Source organism: Ornithorhynchus anatinus, chromosome 4 (genome assembly GCF_004115215.2).
Source record: "Ornithorhynchus anatinus isolate Pmale09 chromosome 4, mOrnAna1.pri.v4, whole genome shotgun sequence".
NCBI classification, from domain to species: domain Eukaryota; kingdom Metazoa; phylum Chordata; class Mammalia; order Monotremata; family Ornithorhynchidae; genus Ornithorhynchus; species Ornithorhynchus anatinus.
Genome location: NC_041731.1, coordinates 86,122,221 through 86,144,077, shown reverse-complemented (window position 1 = coordinate 86,144,077; position 21,857 = coordinate 86,122,221). Strand labels below are relative to the sequence as shown.

Below are 21,857 nucleotides of genomic sequence, written 5' to 3'. Positions count from 1 at the left end.
GACAGTCTTCATCCCCATTTTCCAGATGAGGTAACTGAGGCCCAGAGAAGTGAAGCGACTTGCCCAGTCACACAGCTGACAAGGGGCAGAGCCGGCTAGTCGAACTCATGACCCCTGAGTCCCCAAGCCCGGGCTCTTTTCCACCGAGCCAAGAGCAGAAGCGCAGGAAAAGCTGCGAGTTGCCCTAAATGAGCAGGCAGGCGGCGGAGGCGGGATTCGAACCTGCGGGCTCGGACTCCCCGGCCCGGGATCTTTCCGCTGAGCCACGGGGGGGGCAGGGAGAGGGAGAGAGAGGGAGAGGGAGAGAGAGGGAGAGAGAGAGAGAGAGAGAGAGAGAGAGAGAGAGAGAGAGAGAGGAAGAAAAGAAGAAGAAGAAGAAGGAGAAGAAGGAGAAGGAGGAGGAGAAGAAGGAGAAGAAGGAGAAGGAGGAGGAGGAGGAGGAGGAGGAGGAGGAGGAGGAGGAGGAGGAGGAGGAGAAGAAGGAGGAGAAGAAGGAGGAGAAGGAGAAGGAGAAGGAGAAGGAGAAGGAGAAGAAGAAGAAGAAGAAGAAGAAGAAGAAGAAGAAGAAGAAGAAGAAGAAGAAGAAGAAGAAGAAGAAGAAGAAGAAGAAGAAGAAGAAGAAGAAGAAGAAGAAGAAGAAGAAGAAGAAGGAAAGAGAGAGAAAGAGAGAAAGAGAAAGAGAGAGAGAGGGGGAGAGGGAGGGAGAGAGAGGGAGAGGGAAGGGGAGAGGGAGAGAGAGGGAGAGGGAAGGGGAGAGGGAGAGAGAGGGAGAGAGGGGGAGAGAGGGGGAGAGAGGGGGAGAGAGGGGGAGGGAGAGAGAGGGGGAGAGAGGGGGAGGGAGAGAGAGGGGGAGAGAGGGGGAGGGAGAGAGAGGGAGGGAGAGGGAGGGGGAGAGAGGGGGAGAGAGGGGGAGAGAGAGGGAGAGAGAGGGGGAGAGAGGGGGAGGGGAGGGGAGAGAGAGAGAAAGAGAGAAAGAGAGAAAGAGAGAGAGAGAAAGAGAGAGAGGGAGAGAGGGGGAGAGGGAGGGAGGGAGAGGGAAGGGGAGAGGGGGAGAGGGAGAGAGAGGGAGAGAGAGGGGGAGGGAGAGAGAGGGAGAGGGAGGGGAGAGAGGGAGAGGGAGGGGGAGAGAGGGGGAGAGAGGGAGAGAGAGGGGGAGAGAGGGGGAGGGAGAGAGAAGGAGAGGGAGGGAGAGGGAGGGGGAGAGGGAGGGGAGAAAGAGAGAAAGAGAAAGAGAGAGAGGGAGAGAGGGGGAGAGGGAGGGAGGGAGAGAGAGGGAGAGGGAAGGGGAGAGGGAGAGAGAGGGAGAGAGAGGGGAGGGAGAGAGAGGGAGAGGGAGGGGAGAGAGGGAGAGAGAGAAAGAGAGAGGGAGGGAGAGAGAGGGAGAGGGAGAGAGGGAGAGGGAGGGAGGGAGGGAGGGAGGGGGGGGAGGGGGAGAGGGAGAGAGGGAGGGGTCGCGCCCCGCCCCGCCCCGCCCCTCCCCGCGCTTCGGCGGCGGGCGGGCGCGCGCCAGCTCCCGCGAGAAAGGGCGGAGGTCTCGCGGGAGTTGGGGCGGAGGCGCGGGCCGAGGCGCGGACGTGGGGGCGAGCGGGCGGAGGGACGGACGGGCAAGATGGCGGGCGGCGAGGCGGCGGGTGCGGGCTTGGGGTCCGGGTCCGGGTCCGGCCCCGCGGGGCTCCCCGCCGCCCGCGCCGCCCGCACCCTGCTGGTGCGGCACCTGCCGGCCCAGCTGACGGCCGACGAGAAGGACGACCTGCTGCGACACTTCGGGGCCCAAGCCGTGCGCGTGCTGGCCGACAGGGGACGTCTGGTGAGACACACACACCCCGACACACACACACACCCCGACACACACACACACCCCGACCCACTCACCGACACACAACCCGGCTTCCTCTTCCTCCTCCCATTTCTATGTACTCATTCGGTCGTATTGATGGAGCCCCTACTGCGTGCAGAGCCCTGGACTGAGCCCTTGGAATGGACAGTTGGGCCCCAGAGAGAGACCAGTCCTGCCCCACGACGGGCCCACATTCATTCATTCATTCATTCATTCATTCATTCATTCATTCGTATTGATTGAGCGCTTCCTAGGTGCAGAGCCCTGGACTGAGCGTCTGGAATGGACAGTTCACTCAGTCGTATTGATGGAGCTCTTACTGGGTGCGGAGCCCTGGACTGAGCGCTTGGAATGGACAATTCATTCGTTCAATTGTATTGATGGAGCGCTTACTAGGTGCAGAGCACTGGACTGAGCACTTGGAATGGACCATTGGGCCCCAGAGAGAGACCAGTCCTGCCTCACGACGGGCTCACATTCATTCGTTCATTCAGTAGTATTTACTGAGCGCTTACTGTGTGCAGAGCACTGGACTAAGCGCTGGGAATGGACAGTTGGGCCACAGAGAGAGACCAGGCCTGCCCAACGACGGGTTCTCATTGATCCTGTCGTATTTATTGAGCTCCTCCTATGTGCAGAGCACTGGACTGAGCGCTGGGAATGGACCATTGGGTCACAGAGAGAGACCAGTCCTGCCCAACGACGGGCTCACAGTCATTCATTCATTCAGTCGTATTGATGGAGCGCTTCCTAGGTGCAGAGCACTGGACTAAGCGCTGGGAATGGACAGTTGGGCCACAGAGTGAATCCAGCCCTGCCCAACGACGGGCTCACCTTCATTCAATAGTATTTACTGAGCGCTTACTATGTGCAGAGCACTGGACTGAGCGCTTGGAATGGACAGTTGGGCAACAGAGAGGGACCAGTCCTGCCCAACGATGGGCTCACATTCATTCATTCATTCATTCATTCATTCAGTCGTATTGATTGAGCTCTTACTGGGTGCAGAGCACTGGACTGAGCACTCGGAACGAACAATGGGGCACCAGAGAGAGACCAGCCCAGCCCCACAACGAGCTGACGGTTTAAACGGGGGAGATTTGAACCCGGATCCTCTGAATCCCTGGCCCATGCTCATTCCATCCTTCATTCCTTCATTCAATCGTATAGATTGAGCGCTGACTGTGTGCAGAGCACTGGACCCAGCGCTTGGAATGGACAATTCAATCGTATTAATTGAGCACTGACTGTGTGCAGAGCACTGGACTGAGCGGTTGGAATAGACAATTCACTCATTCAATTGTATTTATCAAATTGAATAAATGAATTTATTGAGCACTTACTGTTTGCGCTCTAGACTAGACTTCTAGATTGTGAGCCCGTGGTTGGGTAGGGATTCTCTCTCTTTATTGCTGAATTGTCCTTTCCAAACACTTAGTACAGTCGAATGAATGAATGAATGAAGTCCTAAGCCCTTACTTTCCCTCCCCCGGCTTCAAAACCTTACTGAAGGCCCACCTCCTCCAAGAGGCCTTCCCAGACTAAGCCCCGCTCTTCCTCAGCTCCCCCTCCCTTCCGCATCATCCTGACTTCTTCCCTGTGCCCTTCCTCCCTCCCGGCCCCATAGCACTTTTGTAAACATCTGTCATTTATTTATATTGATGCCTCTTTACTTGTATTGATGATGATAATAATGTTGGTATTTGTTAAGCGCCTACTATGTGCCGAGCACTGCTCTAAGCACTGGGGAAGATACAGGGTAATCAGGTTGTCCCACGTGAGGTTCACAGTTAATCCTCATTTTACGGATGAGGTGACTGAGGCCCAGAGAAGAGAAGTGACTTGCCCACAGTCACACAGCTGACAAGTGGCAGAGCCGGAATTCGAACCCATGACCTCTGACTCCCAAGCCCGGGCTCTTTCCACTGAGCCACGCGTGGGAAATATGTTAGGCAGGACTCTACCCTGGAGAAGTTTTCAGGTCTAGTGGGATGTTTAACAATGAAAACATTTCGTCCCCTGCTCATTTCATTTTAACATTGTATATTATCAGTTTAATCGGAAAAGATTAACCTGCTTTTTAACCCCATCTCTTTTTTGTATTTTTAATGTGCTTTTCTTAAGCCGATTCACCCTCCTCCCCAAGTCAAAAGTCAAGTGACTATTGGGTAGATTTATTATGTATTGGTTTCATGGGATAATCCCAGGGGAGAAGCAGCGTGGCCTAGTGGATCAGAGCACGGGCCTGGGGTTCAGGAGGACCCGGGTTCTAATCTCGGCTCTGCTACTTGTCTGCTGTGTGACCGGGGACAGGCCACTTTACTTGTCTGTGCCTCAGTTACCCCATCTGTAAAATGGGGATTAAGACTGTGGGCCCTCTGTGGGACAGGGACCGTGTCCATCCTGATTAAGTCAGCGGTTAATACCATGTCTGGCACGTAATTACACTTAAATACCATTAAAAGCTGTTTGAAGTTTCCCAAGCATGTTTAATTGGCTATATTTGAGCACTTACTCTGTACAGAACACTGTTCTAAATGCTTGGAAGAGTACACTGTAGCCGAGTGGGTAGACATGTTCCCTGCCCACAACGAGCTTACAGTCTAGAGGGGGGGACAGATGTTAATATAAATAAATTAGGAATGTGTGCAGAAGTGTTATGTCCTGGAATTGGAAGTGTCCTAGGTGTGCCTGTTTTGCTCCTTTTTTGCATATTAATAATAATAATAATAATTATGATATTTGTTAAGCACTTACTATGTGCCAAGCACTGTTCTAAGCGCTGGAATAGATACAAGGGTAACAGGTTGTCCCACTTGGGGCTCACAGTCTTGATCCTCCTTTTACAGATGAGGAAACTGAGGCACGGAGAAGTGAAGTGACTTATCCAGAGTCACACAGCTGAGAAGTGGCGGAGTTGGGAGTAGAACCCGTGACCTCTGACTCCCAAGCCCGGGCTCTTTCCACTGAGCAACACTGCTTCTTACCTTAAATGTCCTAGATTTCCATGAACCATACCTAAGATTTACTGTTTCAAGGCATTCTGATATAAATAAGTGGACTATATTGAGCGCTTACTGTCAGTCTTATTGAGCCTTTACTGTGTGTACTAAGCATTTAGAGTACAGTATAACAGAAGAATTCCGTACCCACAGTGAGCTTACAGTCTAGCCTCCAATTTCCAGAGCAATACAAAGATGGTAGGTGTGATCTCTGCCCAAAGGAGTTTACAGTCTATAAATCCACACCGCCGCAAAAGGGGAAAGGCACGCAGTGTAGGTATTGTTGGTGCCCCGGTATCTTTATTTTCAACAAAAATATTATCAGCCATGCTATGTTTTGTATTATCTAAAATATAAATATGCTGTATCATCTTATTTCTATTTCCTTACAAACGCTTGTTTGTAAGCGTTTGGAGAGTTTGGGATTGAATTTTCATAAGCTTAGCGAAGCTCCTTGTGTGCAGGGAACATGCCTACCAAATCTGTGTAAGTGCACTCAAGCTCTTAGGACAGTGCTCTGCACGCAGAAAACATTCAATAAGTAAGATTGCTAGCCTGAAATGGGCATTTCAATAACTTGGATAATCTTGGACTGTTCGTATGTCCTATTAAGAAAATTATCAGGCCTCCATCTGATAATGCAAAGAAAAGTCTTGGTGTGATCTGCTTGAAGTAAAAGGGAGAATTTCTCATTGTTCCTTCCCACTCCTTTATTCTTCAAACTCAGTCGATTGAGAACTAGTGATGTAGTGCTTTCATTTCGCAGTCTACATTTTGAAAATAAGATTTCTCCTTTGTCTTTCAGAAACATACTGCTTTTGCTACTTTCCCCAGTGAAAAAGCTGCCGCGAAGGTATGTTGTACTTTCCAGTGAATATTTAAGCGGTAATTTTTTTTCCTCTGTGTTTTTGCTCACTAAAGGCAACATTTTTCTTGAATTGTCAGTTACATTCTGCATATGGGGTGTTAAAAACAGTAAAATTTTCGCACTAGACTTTTTTTCAGGAAAGCACATTTTAATAGTTCAACATCAAGTAAAATGTTAAGCAAAGGTTTCGCTGTAACAAAGTAGTCTGTCCTCTGTTATGAGGTTTGGGGAAATCCCTTGCACTTTTCCATAACCGGTATAAAAATTCCTATTAAACAAAAAGACATTCTGGAGGACTAAGGGATATAGGGAGTCTGACCACGACTCAGAGGAAAACTGTCAATCTTTTGAAGATCTGTTAACAGATAATATTTTAATTGACGATATCGATAAATAGTATTTATCGAGCACTTTTGGCAGAGCTCTGTAATGAGCTCTTGGGAGAGCCCAATAGTAGACAAAATCTTACCCTGCCTTCAAGAATCTTATAATCTGGAGGGGAGACCAACACGAAAATACATTCTAAAAGGAAGCAGTCGAGTTTGAAGATGGAGGGATAAATGCCATAGGGAGAGAGGGTGAGGTGAGAGCCTTAAGGTGATGTCTCAAGCACATGGATATGCAGAAGAGGAGACTAGTGTAGGGAGACGAACGATTAATAAGGGAGAGATCCTGGAGATGTGATTTTAACCTTTGAATACGGGCAGTTTGGTGAGTTATGCCGGGAGAGGGAGTTCCAGGTTGTAGAGACCAGAACAAGGCCCAGTGAAGGAGAACTCTGTGGCTGAATTATGGGAGAGGAGTGAAGATAAATTGGGTCTCGAAGCAGTGACTGTCTTAAATAATTGGATGGTTTGGAGAAAAACAGTAGAAAAGACTACAAGGGAGGGTGTGAAGTACAGTGGATAGAAACGTCAAGGCCAACTGTTCTGTTTGCGTTTCCTCATCAACTGCTTTGATTAAGAAATGCTTAGGGTTTACCCTTTGTTTTTGTTATTTACAGGCGCTATCAAGACTTCATCAGCTAAAACTTTTAGGTCATACTTTAGTTGTTGAGTTTGCGAAGGAACAAGACCACGCTCACTCACTCTGTCAGACTGCGCCCACAGAGAAAAGTAAAAGGTATGTAGAAGCTCTTACACATTAGGCAAGTTATCATTCTTTAAATATGCTTCATGTTTTGGTCGTATTGAAAAACCCGTGATTCTATTAACACAATTTCAAAACCCCTGGTTTTTACTGTCATGCTGGAATGAAAGGATTTCAGATTTTATTTTGCACCTCTACGATGTATGCAACACTGTTGGAGCTCTGGAAGCAGCCTGGCTTAGTGGAAAGAGCTCAGGCTGGGGAGTCAGAGATCGTGGGTTCTCATCCCGATTCAGCCACTTGTCAGCTGTGTGACTTTGGGCAAGTCACTTCACTTCCCTGGGCCTCAGTTACCTCAACTGTAAAATGGGGATTCAGACTCTGAGCCTCACGTGGGACAACCTGATTACCTTGTATCTATCCTAGCGCTTAGAACAGGGCTTAGCATATAAACAAATATATCATCACTGGTCAGAAAAGCGTATCTGCTGGTATTTTCCTATTTGTACCCAAACCAGAAGGGTATTTTTTTTACTTCGATGAGAAATGCTTGAACCAAGAAATATTGGTTAAAAGTGGGGGAAAAAATTGTACTTAAATCTAGACGCAAAATTATAAAAGAATTTCACTGTCTAGGGGGATGTTTCAGTTTTAACCGTGTTTATTTAATGCCTTTTTTGTGCAGGCCACATTGAACATGGCACATGGGACAGCATAGTGACTCTGCTGGACCATAACACCAAAGCCCAGTATTCATTCAGTAGTATTTTTTGAGTGCTTACTATGCGCAGAGCACTGTACTAAGCACTTGGAATGTACAATTCGGCAACAGAGACAATTTGGCAGAACACCCTAAGTGGTTCTTTGGCTCCATACCCCACATATTTTAAAATGATGGGAGTGGTTTGGTTGAGACTCTGGGACTCTGGACAGATTGGGTGATAAAATGCCTGGGAAGGGTCTCTTCAACTGCAATTTTTGGTCATGTATTCTCTCATTGTGTCCTCTGTACGCATTCACTCCTTCCTCAGGTGTCCCCATTTTAGACTGTGAGCCCCCGGAGGCGAGAGACTGAGTCTTGTTTATTTTTCTTTTATCCTTCCCCAACACTCACTACAGTGCTTTGCACAGAGTCGGTGGTAATAATATCGTTAAGTATATGGATGAAGAAACTCACTCCCGATGACATGGCAAACAGGCAGAATGGGAAATAATACCCAGATCTCTCGATTTGCTGTATTTGAAGTAAATGTTTTTTCTCCTCGGTATTTTTGAGGTAAATAATATTTTAATTTAATTATTTCAATAGGTCTGAGGAGCCTGTAGAAGAGGAAAAAGAAAAGAAGGAGACAGGCTGCTTAACAATAGAAAATGGAATCGCACCAAGCCATGGGTTAGCATTTGAGGGTTTTTTGGTGGTGGTGGTAGTGATGGGGGGTTTTTGCAGTGCTTTTACATGCCGATGATTAGTTCAAAACCTAAGATTTATATGTCAGAATGTTGTGAGTAAATGTAACTTTTTTGGAATACTGTTTGCCCACTAGAGTTTAGCATCCAGTTTCCCTCAAAATGAATGGTAATTGAGATAATTGTTTTGACCCTAAGGAAACTAGAAAAGTAGTGTGGTTTTGAAATGATTCCCGCAGAGGTTGTAGGAATTTGCAGGCCAAAGGGGATCCCATTAAAAAGGTTCTAATACATTTAAGTAGTTTTTGGTTAATATGATCAAGCATTAAAGTTCTAGGTGATTTAATTTCCATCAAAATTTTTCACTGATCTTGTTCTTTTTAACAACTTGCCTTCCTTCAGGCTGACGTTTCCTTTAAATTCGTGCCTCAAGTATTTGTACCCACCTCCTTCGAGTTCAATCCTAGCAAATATTGCAAATGCTCTGGCAAGTGTGCCCAAGTTCTATGTACAGGTAAGCTTAGCCTCATATTGTACTCTCCCAAGCACTTAGTACAGTGCTTTGCACACAGTTAGCACTCAGTAAATACGATTCAATAAATGAATGAGTGAGGAGGATGCCTTGTTTTCAAGTACTTGCTTTCATGTCAGGATTGTCTCTTAATGGGCTTTTTTCCCTAAGTGGTAGGGAACAACGAATGGGAATTCCCGCCCAGCAGCTCGTCATCCCTGGGCCACAACAAGCTGGGGACGGTGGAGGATGAAGAATTCTTCTCAAATTCATTTTTTAGGGGAAAATACGGAAGCCCAGGAGCTTGTCCCACTGATCTCTGAGGAAGTTCAGTTTGTCAGGGTTCCTAATACTGCTTGGTATTTGTACTGTTCTTGGGAACAAGAGTCCAAGACATGTTTTACGTATGCCCTCCAATTAATTCATTTTGTGGTAAGATGGAAAGGACCAAGTGGTGACTTGTCTATTTTCTTAGTTTTAGCTAATATCTTAGCAGCATGACCTTATGGAAAGAATGTGGGCTTGGGAGTCAGAGGACCTGTGTTCTAATCCTGAATCTGCCACTGGCCTGTTCTGCGACGGTGGGCAAGTCAGTTAACGTCTCTGGGCCTCACTTTCCTCATCTATAAAATGGAGATTCAGTATCTGGTCTCGCTTCTGCTTAAATTGTCGGCCCCATGAGGCATGTTGTTGTTGTTTTTAATTTCACTTTTCTTGGTCAATAGCATATTGACTTTAAAAAAGATGTAAATTACCGAAGTGATGTGAAAGTATAAATATCTTATTTTTGTTGATTTAAAAAAAAATACGAAACAAAATTACTACATGACATTTTTCATTTAGGAGAGAGGGATTTTAACACTACAGTAAGTTCATACTTCTGTTTATTCATTAGTAAGGTAGGGGTAACTGTCCTCATTACCAACTTCACAAGAAGGTCATGGGGATTAAAAAATGACTTTAAAGTGGTTTGGGGGCTTCAGAGTTTTGTGTAAATTGTTTAGATTTATGAAACAATTACAGTGCTTATTTTTTCAGGTGCTCCATCTAATGAATAAAATGAATCTACCCTCACCTTTTGGACCAGTTACTGCTCGGCCTCCCATGGTAAGAGATTTGTAGCTTTATTAGTTTACCTAGAACATTGGTTGGCCAATCAGTTGATATTTATTGAACATCTACTATGGACAGAGCACTGTTCTGGGCGCTTGAGAGTACTAAACAATAGGTAGCTGGCCGCAAGGACTTACAGTCTAGATGGAGAGCCAGATACTAAAATACATTACAAATAGGGGAAATGGCAGAGTATTATTATTTTTGTTACTTGTAAGCACTTAGTATGTGCCCAGGCTAGGGTGGAGAAAAAAGGGCAAATTTTAGCAGTGTTGAGAAGGAAGAATCAACAAGATTTGATTACCAGATTTGAATATTTGGGATTGAATGAGAGAGATGAGTCAAGGAGTATGCCAGTGTTACAAGCTTGTGGGACACGAAATATAGTGGTGATATATACGGTGATTGAAAAGATGTGGAAGGATAGGTTTTGGGTGGGAGGATGAGCATTTGGAAATGTTCGATTTAAGGTTAGTGAGACATCCAAGTAGCATTGTCCTGAAGGAAGAAAAGTGAAACTGCAAAACAGGAGAGCCATCACCGCTGGAGAGTAAATCAATCGTAATAATTATTATTATTATAAGATGAGTAGAAGACTACGCCCGCATTACGGACTTTTGAGACAAGGGTTGTGGTGGTATTATCTATGGTGATTGAAAAGACAGGGAGGATAGGGTTTGGGTGGGAGGATGAACATTTGGACATGTGAAGTTTAAGGTGTCAGTGAGACCTCCAAGTAGAGTTGTCTTGAAGACAGAAGGAGATGCAAGACTAGAACAGGAGAGATGTCATTGCTGGGGAGGTAGATGAGTGGTATTTATTGAGCACTTATTGTGTGCAGAGTACTGTACTAGGTACTTGCCAAGAGCTTACAGGCTGCAGGGGGAGACAGGATATGACAGAGTGTAAAGTTGTGTATATAACTGCTGTGGTGTCTCAGGATACTATAGTGCATAAGTAGTATAGAGGTGCTGAAGTAGCATTTGCTGGGGGAGATAAAAGCTGAGATTAGAAATTAATTGGGGAAAGCTTTTTGGAGAAGATGAAGATAGAGGTAGTTGGTATAAGTGAAAAATTGAAAGGGACCCAGAAGTGAATCCTGAAGGGCCCCTGTAGTTAGAAGGTGAAAGGCATAAATGGAACCCTGTGGAAGAGACCGAGGAGCAGCCAGAGAGAGAAAAGGGGAACGAGGAGAAGAAATTGTCAGTGAAGCCAAGGTTTGATAATGTTTCCAATAGAAAGGGGTGGTCAGGAAAGAATTGAAGGCAGTTGAGAGTGGAAGAGGATTAGGAGGCAGAGAGGTCACCGGTGAGGACCACCCAGCAAGCTCACTTTGCTCCTCCATCCAAAAGCTCCATCCCCCTTCATGTCCAACATACCATCACACTCCCCACCTCCAATGCCTTTTTAAAATCGCATCTTCTTCAAGAGGCCTCCCCCAACTAAGCCCTCATGTCCCCTGCTTTCTCTCCCTTCTGAATCACACCTGCACTTCGATGTACCCTATTTCACTCCAACTTATGTCCCAAAGTGTATCCTTAGTTAATTTTAATGTCGGTCTCCCCTTCTAGACTGTAAGCCCGTCACTGGGCAGAGACTGTCTCTATCTGTTGCTGATTTGTACATTCCAAGCGCTTAGTATAGTGCTCTGCACATAGCGCTCAATAAATACTATTGAATGAATGAATGAATGAACACCTCGCCCAGGTAATATTGTACTCTCCCAAGTGCTTATTATACAGTGCTCTGCACACAGTAAGTGCTCAGTAAATATAGTCAGTATATACAGTACAGTGCTCAGTAAATACAGTGGATTGATTTCTATGGAGTGAAGAGGGTCAAGGAGAGAATTGGAGGAGAGGAAGGTGGAGGCAGCAGGTGGAGGCAGCTCACTCAGGGAGTTTGGAGAGGAATTGGAGGAGGGAGAGGGTGTGCTAACTGAAGGGTGCCATGGGGTTAAGGGAAGGCTCTAAACATTGTTATTTAGCGTTTCATTACTGATTCAAATATAGTTTTTGGAGGAAAACATTTGATTTTTTCATTCATTCAGGAAATACCTTTCCAGACTGGAAGCTCCTTGAGGGCAGGGAACGTGTCTCCCGACTCTTTTGTATTCTCCCAAGCGCATAATACAGTGCTGTGCACACAGTAAGCTCTCAATAAATACGATTGAAATTTAGGCTCACTGTTAACACGCGCAAGTAAGAGTCATCTAGTGTGGTCTCATCAGTGCTTTGTCTATGCCGGTGATTGTCTTACTGAAGTTCTTTCAGACATCAGTCAATCTGCCTATTAATCAGTCGGTCACAGTTTAAATTGGAGGGCGGAAGATTTATTCCCCACTTTACAGATGAGGTGACTGGGGCACAGAGAAGTTAATAATAATGGTGGTATTTGTTAAGCATTTACTATGTGCCAAACACTGTTCTAAGCACCGGGGGAGATACAAGGTCATCAAGTTGTCCCACGTGGGGTTCACAGTCTTCATCCCCATTTTACAGACGAGGGAACTTAGGCCCAGAGAAGTTAAATGACTTGCCCAAGGTCACACAGCTGACAAGTGGCGGAGCTGAGATTAGAACCCATGACCTCTGACTCCCAAGCCCGGGCTCTTTCCACTGAGCCTCGCTGCTTCTCTAAAATGTTAAATGCATGTTAAATGACATGCTCTAGGTCATGAAGCAAGCAACTGGCAGAGCTGGGACTAGAACCCAGGCTTCCAGGCCCGTGATCTTTCCTCTCAGCTATGCTGCTTGTAGTTGGAGGAATTAGTCTTATTTGAGTGCTTACTGTGTGCACAGATGCTTTCATTCAAGGAACTGCTTTTTATGGGTATTGAAGACGAGCTTTGTTGATTCTTCTTGTTGCACTTTTTAAGTTGCGTGTTTTTACAAGGCTCTGGCTTATTTGCTCTTTTGGGTAGTATGAAGAATATATGCCAGTGCACGTGCCTCTTCCCCCTGCACCTCCTCTGCCTCCTGAAGAACCCCCTTTACCTGAAGATGATGAGGAAATATCTAGCAGAGAAGAATCGGAATATGAAAGTGGGGATGATGAAGACCGACAGAGGTGTGTGGTAGCAAATGCCATTTAGACTTTTAGGATCTGAGAAATGGAGTACTTATTCGTTAATTATGTGAAACAGCTAACAAGAATTATCTAGTTTTTGACCATCATTGCCAAAGTGATATAAACCTCTTTTTTATTTCTAAACTAAGGCCCCCAAAAGAATCTGGAAGTTAAATCTTTATTAGACTTTTGGCAAGATCCATGAAAAGATCGCCACCTCCTCCATATTCAAAAGTTACCTTTGAGGCAACACATAAGTTTACCTATTTTGAAGATTAGCTTGAAGATGAATTTTAATATTTCTTCCTAGCAATTCCCTCCTTAGCAGTCACTGTATGAACAGTCCGTTGTAAATCCTTTTTCTCTGAATTTAGAATGGCCAAGCTGATGGAATTAGCAAGTCTTCAGCCAAAAAGACGAACAGTTATGAAACAGCGCCATGTGAGAAAAAAGCAAAAAATAAGAGATATGTTGAGTGTACCTATAGCTGCACACAGGTAATATATTTCTAGTTTATGGTCTATAATATAATTAGGGAGAAGGGGTGAAAAGGGTCCTGGTTTTTCATAGAATAAAAAGATGTGCTTAATGATTTGTTTTAGTTGCTCTTTTAGCTTCCTGTATTACTGTTCTATAATTTCACTAAATTCTGTTTAACTTAAAATAATTCCATGTCCTTTAAAGGAATAAATATATTGGTGACTTGAGAAATTCTGATATAGAAAAATACGAGTGATAGGAAATTGCAAGAATGGATAAAATTCTATAACATTCTCTTCACGTAGTTTTATCTTAAACTGTGCCAATTTGCACCTTTGTGTAAATGTAATGTAATAATTTATCCTTGTGTTAAGTTTCTCATTAAAGTGTCAGTTCAGGGTAAAAAGCATGTACTTGACTCTTAAGTGACTATTTGCGATGATATGTGATTAATGTCATATTGTTTGTAAACAGTAATTTGCACACCGCGCTGTTACCTTCAGATGTCTTTGAGCAACCACAGTCTTTGGGTCCCAAAAAAATAGAATTCCATATATCTGCGGACATACCAGCTGCATTTCTTAGAGGTGTAGAGAAAGAGCAAAACTGTGGTAAGGAATTTTCTACTTTGCATTTTTTTTTTATTATAGTGCTAATCTCTAAGCTTCTGTTCTTTATTGCCTGCTGACCTCAGTTCTACTCCTAAGCATTTCGAATGACATATGCTTTTTACCAATTGCATGATCTCAAAATGTCACCTTATTTTCTCAAATGCATGTTGTCTACCTTCTTTCCCCGCTCCTTCTTCCGTAATCAAGTCTTAATAATAATAATGATGATGGTATTTGTTAAGCGCTTACTATGTGCTAAGCACTGTTTTAAGCACTGGGGGAGATATGAGGTAATCAGATTGTCCCACATGGGGCTCACAGTCTTAATCCCCACTTTACAGATGAGGTATCTGAGGCACAGAGAAGTTAAGTGACTTGCCTAAAGTCAGACAGCTGACAGACGGCGGAGCTGGCATTAGAACTCATGACTTCTGACTCCCAAGCCCGGGCTCTTTCCACTGAGCCACACTGCTTCTCTAAGCTTTCCTCTTAAGCTTAAACTTTCCTCTTTTACAACTATGCCCTCTTTCCCATACCCTAATGTCCAGGATTCTCCTTGAAGGCTTGTGCTGCTCCTAAAATCCACAGAATTTCTTTCTGTCCGACATAAAGTAGGAACTAACAAGAGGTATCTTTCTTTCTACTCATTTGCCTTGGAGAGGTTTTGTTAACTGTAGCTGAGACATTTCACTGAATGAGAGTTCTCTAATACCTTACTGAAAGGTGTTATTTTAACCTAGGCCTCCAACACGAAGGCATACTTTAGCCTCGTAACCTCCTCACATTTTCACATTATGACTAGCTTCATCTTGATAAAACTCCAAAAACAAAACAAAGGGCTCTCAAATGATCATGAATTTTAGGAATGACTTTTTCCTCTCACTATAACTTTTTCTTATAGATCGTGAATATTTCTTTCTTTGCTATTCATATAAAAATTACTTACCCTTCTAAAACCTGAAAGCTTTTTTTTTTCTTTTTAGTGAATAAACGTTTACGTGGTGTTTAACTGTTTTAGATTTCCCTGCTAACAGAGAAAGCACAACTAATTCAGGATTTGGAAAGATCTTCCCAGCTCCCAGTGTGAATGACAAGGAGGAAACTAAAGAGGATTCTGATGAAATGCCATCTGAATTTGTTTCTAGGAGGGAGTTGGAAAAAGGCAGACTACCTAGAGAAGGTATTTTATAGCAACTGGTAAAAATATGCTACCAATCACATACTTTTGCAGTATTTTCTACACCCCAAGTGGGGTAGGCAGAATTCTATTTGAAGTGAGATACAGTTTGAATTTATGCTCAGACATTGTTTTTTGAAAAAATAATTTAACTTTTTTTTCACTCTTTTCCTCCCAAGAAATGGAATCACTCTCTGTTTTCAAAAGCTATGAACCAGGTGATCCAAACTGTAGAATTTATGTGAAAAATTTAGCTAAGCAAGTTCAAGAAAAGGTAAGTGGAATTTCTTTAGATGTTTTTTCAATGTTTATTTATGTAGCTTTGTTGTGATTCCTTTCTCTTTTTGTTGAATTTTAGGATCTTAAGTTCATTTTTGGAAGATATGTTGACTTTTCATCAGAAACCGAACGAATAATGTAAGTTTTGTATTCCTTATAGGACTGTATTGACTCTCCTGCTCCAGTCAGGGAAGGAAATACTCGGGGCAGAGCACAGGCCGACAGACTGGGAGATAAAGGGCTGGATTCCTATTGGTTGTTAAATGGATGTTATGAAGTTGTCCAGCTCACTTAGGGGAAGCAGTATGGCTCAGTGGAAAGAGCCCGGGCTCGGGAGTCCGAGGTCATGAGTTCGAATCCCAGATATGCCACTTGTCAGCTGTGTGACTTTGGGCAAGTCACTTAACTTCTCTGTGCCTCAGTGGCCTCATCTGTAAAATGGGGATTAACTGTGAGCCTCACATGGGACAACCTGATTACCCTGTAGCTACCCCAGCACTTAGAACAGTGCTCTGCACATAGTAAGTGCTTAACAAATACCAACATTATTTTTATTATTATTACAAATCCACTTTAGATTTTGACTCTTGGAAATAAAGTACAATGGGCATCTGTCAGGAGCTTGCCTGTGGCAGAATCCATCTGGTGGTTTTCCTCTACAGTCCTATCTTAGGGTTCGCAAAACTGGCCCGGGAATGTTTTCAGTTCGGCTGGTTTCTAATGCTGCTGGGAGTCTGTTCTGACCTATGGTTCTCTGTTTGATCCCTTTTCTGCCATATATCCTTTGTGTAGTTAATCTTGTTTCAGTGATACAGGATAGTGGAGAAGGACTTGGGGGGATAATAGCATTTTAACATAAAAAACTGCTTTTTTATATAGACCACATTTACCTCTGTGAGGATGCATTATAGTAGGGTCCCACCATTCGTACATATTTATTGAGCTCTTCCTGTGTGCAGAGCAGTGTACTGAGCTCTTGGGAGAGTACAAAATAACAGTAAACAGACACATTCCCTGCCCACAATGAGCTTACAGTCTCGTAGGGGAGGCAGACATCAATATAAATAAATTACAGATACGTACATAAGTGCTGTGGGGCTGGGAAGGGGGGAGAACAAAGAGTGCAAGTCAGGGCGATGCAGAAGGGAATGGGAGTCAGACTGAAAGGATTGTCAAGAGCTGAATATTATATGGCTGCCCAGCACTCCTGCACAGGGCTGTGGAAAGGTCTTTGTCAGCCCAGTGTGTTTGGAGAATTTTACACTGCCTGGATTCTGCTTGGAGAAGAGGAATGAACATGGCAGAGAGAATGAACTGTTTTGGTATTCCATCTCTTCCCTGACTTAACCACATGTGCTAAAATGGACTCACTCCCCTTGGTGGATTTAATACCTTCCCTAGATTCTTGGGGCTCCAGATTTACTACCCCGAGTCAAAAACTTGTTTAGACATCTCCATTACAATAGTGGGCATAAACATCTTTTCTTTTTAGGTTTGATATACGCTTGATGAAAGAAGGGCGCATGAAAGGACAAGCTTTTATCGGACTTCCAGACGAAAAAGCGGCAGCTAAAGCTTTAAAGGAAGCTAATGGATATGTTCTTTTTGGAAAACCCATGGTGGTTGTATCCTTTTCAAAAGTCTTAATAATTCCTTAATTTGAAACCAACGAAACAAAGAATGTTGCTCTCAAAAGGCAGAAGGGTCTCTTGCCAAAATTAGGAAGAGAAGGGAGAATGTATGCTTCATTTTCAAATCAGTCAGAAGTCGAAATTGAGGTCACGTGGCTCCAAGTCTAGTCACCTGGGCGTAGACCTACCCAGATTATTTTTTGAGGGGTTTTTAAAAAGGCCCTAGTTCGATAACTCATCTATTGTAGAAATTCACTTCCATGAGTCGGGGGATGGTGTTCGGGAGAATGAAGTAATGCTAGAGAACGATGGAAGGGAAGAGGGATTTGGGGGGAGAAAGGTAAACAAGGCAAAGAGGAGCACCTTCTCCCTTCTGGTTCTCACCAGGAACTAGGGTGCGCATGAGACACCTGCCCTGGCCCTGCTGTGGAGCCCTCCATTTGTTTTCCTCTTCCCCAACTTTCTGCTGAGAACCCGCTCACCGTGAGACCACTTGAGAAGCAGCGTGGCTCAGTGGAAAGAGCACGGGCTTTGGAGTCAGAGGTCATGAGTTTGAATCCCGACTCGGCCACTTGTCAGCTGTGTGACTTTGGGCAAGTCACTTAACTTCTCGGTGCCTCAGTTACCTCATCTGTAAAATGGGGATTAAGACTGTGAGCACCACGTGGGACAACCTGATTCCCCTGTGTCTACCCCAGTGCTTAGAACAGTGCTCGGCACATAGTAAGCGCTTAACAAATACCAACTGTATTATTATTGAGAACTGTTATGCTCAGACCAGGATTTGCTCCTCAGGGCTATGACTGCTTCTAAGCAGCGTGAGTCAGTAGAAAGAGCCCAGGCTTGGAAGTCAGAGGTCATGGCTTCTAATCCCAGCTCCGCCGTTTGTCAGCTGTGTGACCTTGGGCAAGTCACTTCACTTCTCGGTGCCTCAGTTATCTCATCTGTAAAATGGGGATGACGACTGTGAGCCCTACGTGGGATAACCTGATCTACCCCAGCGCTTAGAACAGTGCTTGGCACATCGTCAGGGCTTAACAAATACCAACATTATTATTATTCTAAGAATCAACCCAGCTGCCTTTCCGTGGCTGTGCTTCCTGGTCTGGCAACAACTGCGTGTTTAATTCTCACTGGACGCTTCAGAGTTGTATCGTGAGCCCCACGAGAACCCCGAGAACCCATCTCCAGATATCATTCACTCAGTGGGGCCCCTGATCGACGCAGCGAAGATCTGTACCAGTGCCCTGCTCCAAAGTCCCAAGAGGATCAAAGATGTATCTTTGGCTCAGTTCCTTTTCCCCAGCTGGCAGGAGGCAGAGGGGGATGGCTGACCACCTAGTTCAAACACTCAGCTGATGGCGTCAGTTTTTTCCAGTGCCAAATCCTTGGGGGGGGTGGCTTCCTGGGGTGTTGCATCTAATGTAGTTGCTATGTAATATTATGATTTATTTGGAGTAAAGATGACTTTCTTTGCAAACTATATTTTTAATGCAGCTACAACTTTCTAGGCAGATAGTAGTCACTTTTTTTTCCCTAATCATTGGTGATTGAAGAAAATTTCCTTAATGAACTTTTAGCAATTTGCTAGGTCTGCTAGGCCGAAACAGGATTCTAAAGAAGGAAAAAGAAAGAGATAGAATATTGCTTAAGGTAAGTGCATTTAATAGAATAAGAAGAAATAAGTATGCTTAAAGACTGAATTCTACAGGAAAAAATATTTCAGAATAGTAATTATGAGCTAATGGGTCTTTTCGGCCTGTCTCTTCAGTTGGTCTTCACCCAGTCCTGTCTTTGTCCCAGTATATAAAAACTTCTTCATTTGCTTGGGAAGAGACAGTAGTGCGATACTGATATGTAGAATTTCAGACTCATTTTGGAGACCTGTTAAAAACTTGACACACAAGGCCAAGCTCCCAATGATTAGAGAAGATTAACATTTTTCAAGGGAGAAGTTGAAATTTTGTGACTTAATCATTTTCTTTTTGTTGATTTTTAAGTAGCATGTAAGGTCAAATTCTCGATCTCTGGTATGTTGATCCATGATCTGTTATCTCAGGAATGGTGAATTGTGTATTCAAAGATATATATGAATAATTGCTCCCGAAGCAATTATACTAAAGGAAGTGTAGAATAATCAAAATTATGTAATTTCCATGGCCCAAATTTTCATATGGATTTGGGGTAATAACATTATTAGAAATTAAAGAACATTCTTCCCACAGTGTATGTCTGTAAATACAGCACATTGTGGTGGTGAAAGAAAAGGTTTTGCACATGCACTCGCTTTTGGTCAAAGTGTGATTACTATAACGGAAGTCTGCGTTAGCTTGAGATTCTTTGGGAACACAATCCTCATGTTGTAAAAGGGCCTGGTGTTATATCGATTAATAAATGGAAAATCTTAGGTGTGAGTGGGTAAAATAAGATTTTTTTTTTTTTTACAACTTCCTCCCTCCCTTACCCCCTCAAAAAAACAAGACCCTTAGACAAGTAAGATAACCACCCAAGCTTTTGGCTTCTCAAGCTTGTATGAAAGCACTTTGTTTGATCATTGGAAAGAACAATGTTAATGTTTGCATAAAGTAGAAATGTGGCCTTTTTTGTTGCTGTTGTTATTCACTTTGCCCCCCACCTCCCTGCCTCTGGGAGTTCAGGGGTAAAGGAGAAACAGATGGACCAAACTGCCTAAAACCTGCTGAAAAAACACATTCATGAATGAATATATGAAAAGCCAGAGCATCCCCTGATGCTCTCTCGGTGAAATACCTGGTTTAGTGTTTTACGTTTGATTAAAATGCTAGTATTGGTGTAAACGGGAACTTTCCAGTGCATCGTATAGACCGGGGTTAAATATATATTTTATCAAGTAAAATATATATATATATATATATATAGACTATCATTTCTTTGAAAACAAATGCTGAAAAACCAAGACAATTAAACTCCGCTCTGCTGTTCTTCTTTAGAAGCATTCCTGCGTAAATACTGCAGTAATACTGTCATGCAAAGTGTATCCTTTCTTGTTGTATCCTTTTTGGGCAGTGCTTTTCTCCAGAAATTTTATATTTCTAAGTTTTCTTTTGTTTTTTGTGTTTTTTTTTCCCTAGTGTAGATGGGGCAGTGACTTTATACTTTCTTGAAGTTATATTTGGGAATATCTCTAATTGAGATGGAAAATTCAACTTTTTACTCCATATAATTGTTCAAATTAGCTAAGATTGCAGGACTACACTTTAATAGCTTTTTTTTTTCCTCCAAAGAAAGTTAGTGAAAGAAAGTTAGTGAATCAGGTTGTGCTAATTAAACAATTGACACAATTTATATTTTTTAAATTTGCCTCCAAAAATTCGTTTTCCCGTAGTGTATTTTGGTTTTGAAAGCTTCTGTGGTCTTTTCACAGGATTAATTAATGTGATTTCACTTAACCATAAGAAAAAGTACTAAATCGGTTGGGAAAGTAGAATTGCATGGTTTAAAATTGGCCCTTCTAAGTAATGTGGTTGCCAATTAATGCATTTACTATTTAGTACCCTTCACTTCTGAGTCTCAAGTTTACTGTAACCTTCGTTCGGTCTTATTTATTGAGCTCTTATAGTGTGCAAAGCACTGTACTAAGTGTTTTTAAGGGTACAGTATAACAAACTGGCACATTCCCTGCTCACAGTCTAGAGGGGAAAACACAGTGATAGACATTCATAAATTACAGATATATACAGAAAGAAATGCCATTTCACTTCTGTGAAAAGTGGCTAATTACAGTGAATGTTTGATAGAAAGAGGTTGTAATCTGAAAGCAATCTTAATCCCATGCAACAACAAACCAAACACTTCCTCATTTGACTTATCCTTTTTGGAAAAAAATCAAATGACACTTGCTGAATAGTGATAATAATGGTGGTATTTGTTAAGCGCTTACTATGTGCGGAGCACTGTTCTAAGCGCTGGGGGAGATACAGGGTAACTGAGGCACAGATGAGGTAACTGAGGCACAGAGAAGTTAAGTGACTTGCCCATAGTCACACAGCTGACAAGCGGCGGATCTGGGATTCGAACCCATGACCTCTGACTCCCAAGCCCGTGCTCTTGAGCCTCGCTGCTTCTCTAACTTAGCAATTACACTGACATGATTCACTAATTTTCTAATTAAATTTCCAATACATTAGTTAAAAACACAATTGTTGCTATTTTTTTTACCTGTTTTCTCTTTTAATGGGCTTTTATGATATTTTAGGTTCCTTTTGAGTTCCATATCTTTCAAGTGTTATCCAGCTATGAGAAGACCCGAGTTCTCCAGGAATGTTGACTGTGCGTAATCAACTTTTACCGTGCATTTTAAAACTACAAATCTAAACACATTTAAATATTGCATCAGAATCTGTTCATATGTTCCTACATCCCCAATAAATTATTTTCATTTTTCCTGCTGTGTTTTATGGTTTTTGTCTGAATTTTTCTGTTCTAATATATTGGCATGTGCACGGCATGAGTATTGTTAAAATAGCTTTATCAAATGCAGATTTACCTTTAGGTTGTAAAATGGAATATAGTGATAATAGAGAAAGTACACAGAAATATATTCATATGCAGCGTGGCTCACTGGAAAGAGCACGGGCTTTGGAGTCAGAGGTCATGGGTTCGAACCCTGGCTCTACCACTTGTCAGCTGTGTGACTTTGGGCAAGTCACTTAACTTCTCGGTGCCTCAGTTACCTCATCTGTAAAATGGGGATTAAGACTGTGAGCCCCACGTGGGACAACCTGATTCCCCTGTGTCTACCCCA

At 43.3% G+C, this 21,857-nt stretch overlaps 1 protein-coding gene across 1 annotated transcript; it reads left to right on the top strand.

The window, feature by feature from the left end:
- The first annotated feature begins 1,609 nt into the window (after positions 1 to 1,609).
- RNPC3 (RNA binding region (RNP1, RRM) containing 3) lies at positions 1,610 to 21,501 on the top strand. Its single transcript, XM_029063579.1, has 15 exons — positions 1,610 to 1,807; positions 5,645 to 5,692; positions 6,711 to 6,829; positions 8,106 to 8,189; positions 8,606 to 8,717; positions 9,753 to 9,821; positions 12,751 to 12,896; positions 13,271 to 13,393; positions 13,851 to 13,987; positions 15,006 to 15,167; positions 15,344 to 15,438; positions 15,523 to 15,581; positions 16,936 to 17,068; positions 18,655 to 18,727; positions 21,309 to 21,501. Exons 1-14 carry the CDS (start codon positions 1,610 to 1,612, stop codon positions 18,712 to 18,714), a joined length of 1,545 nt encoding a protein of 514 aa, XP_028919412.1. The 3' UTR covers positions 18,715 to 18,727; positions 21,309 to 21,501.
- The last annotated feature ends 356 nt before the right edge of the window (positions 21,502 to 21,857 follow it).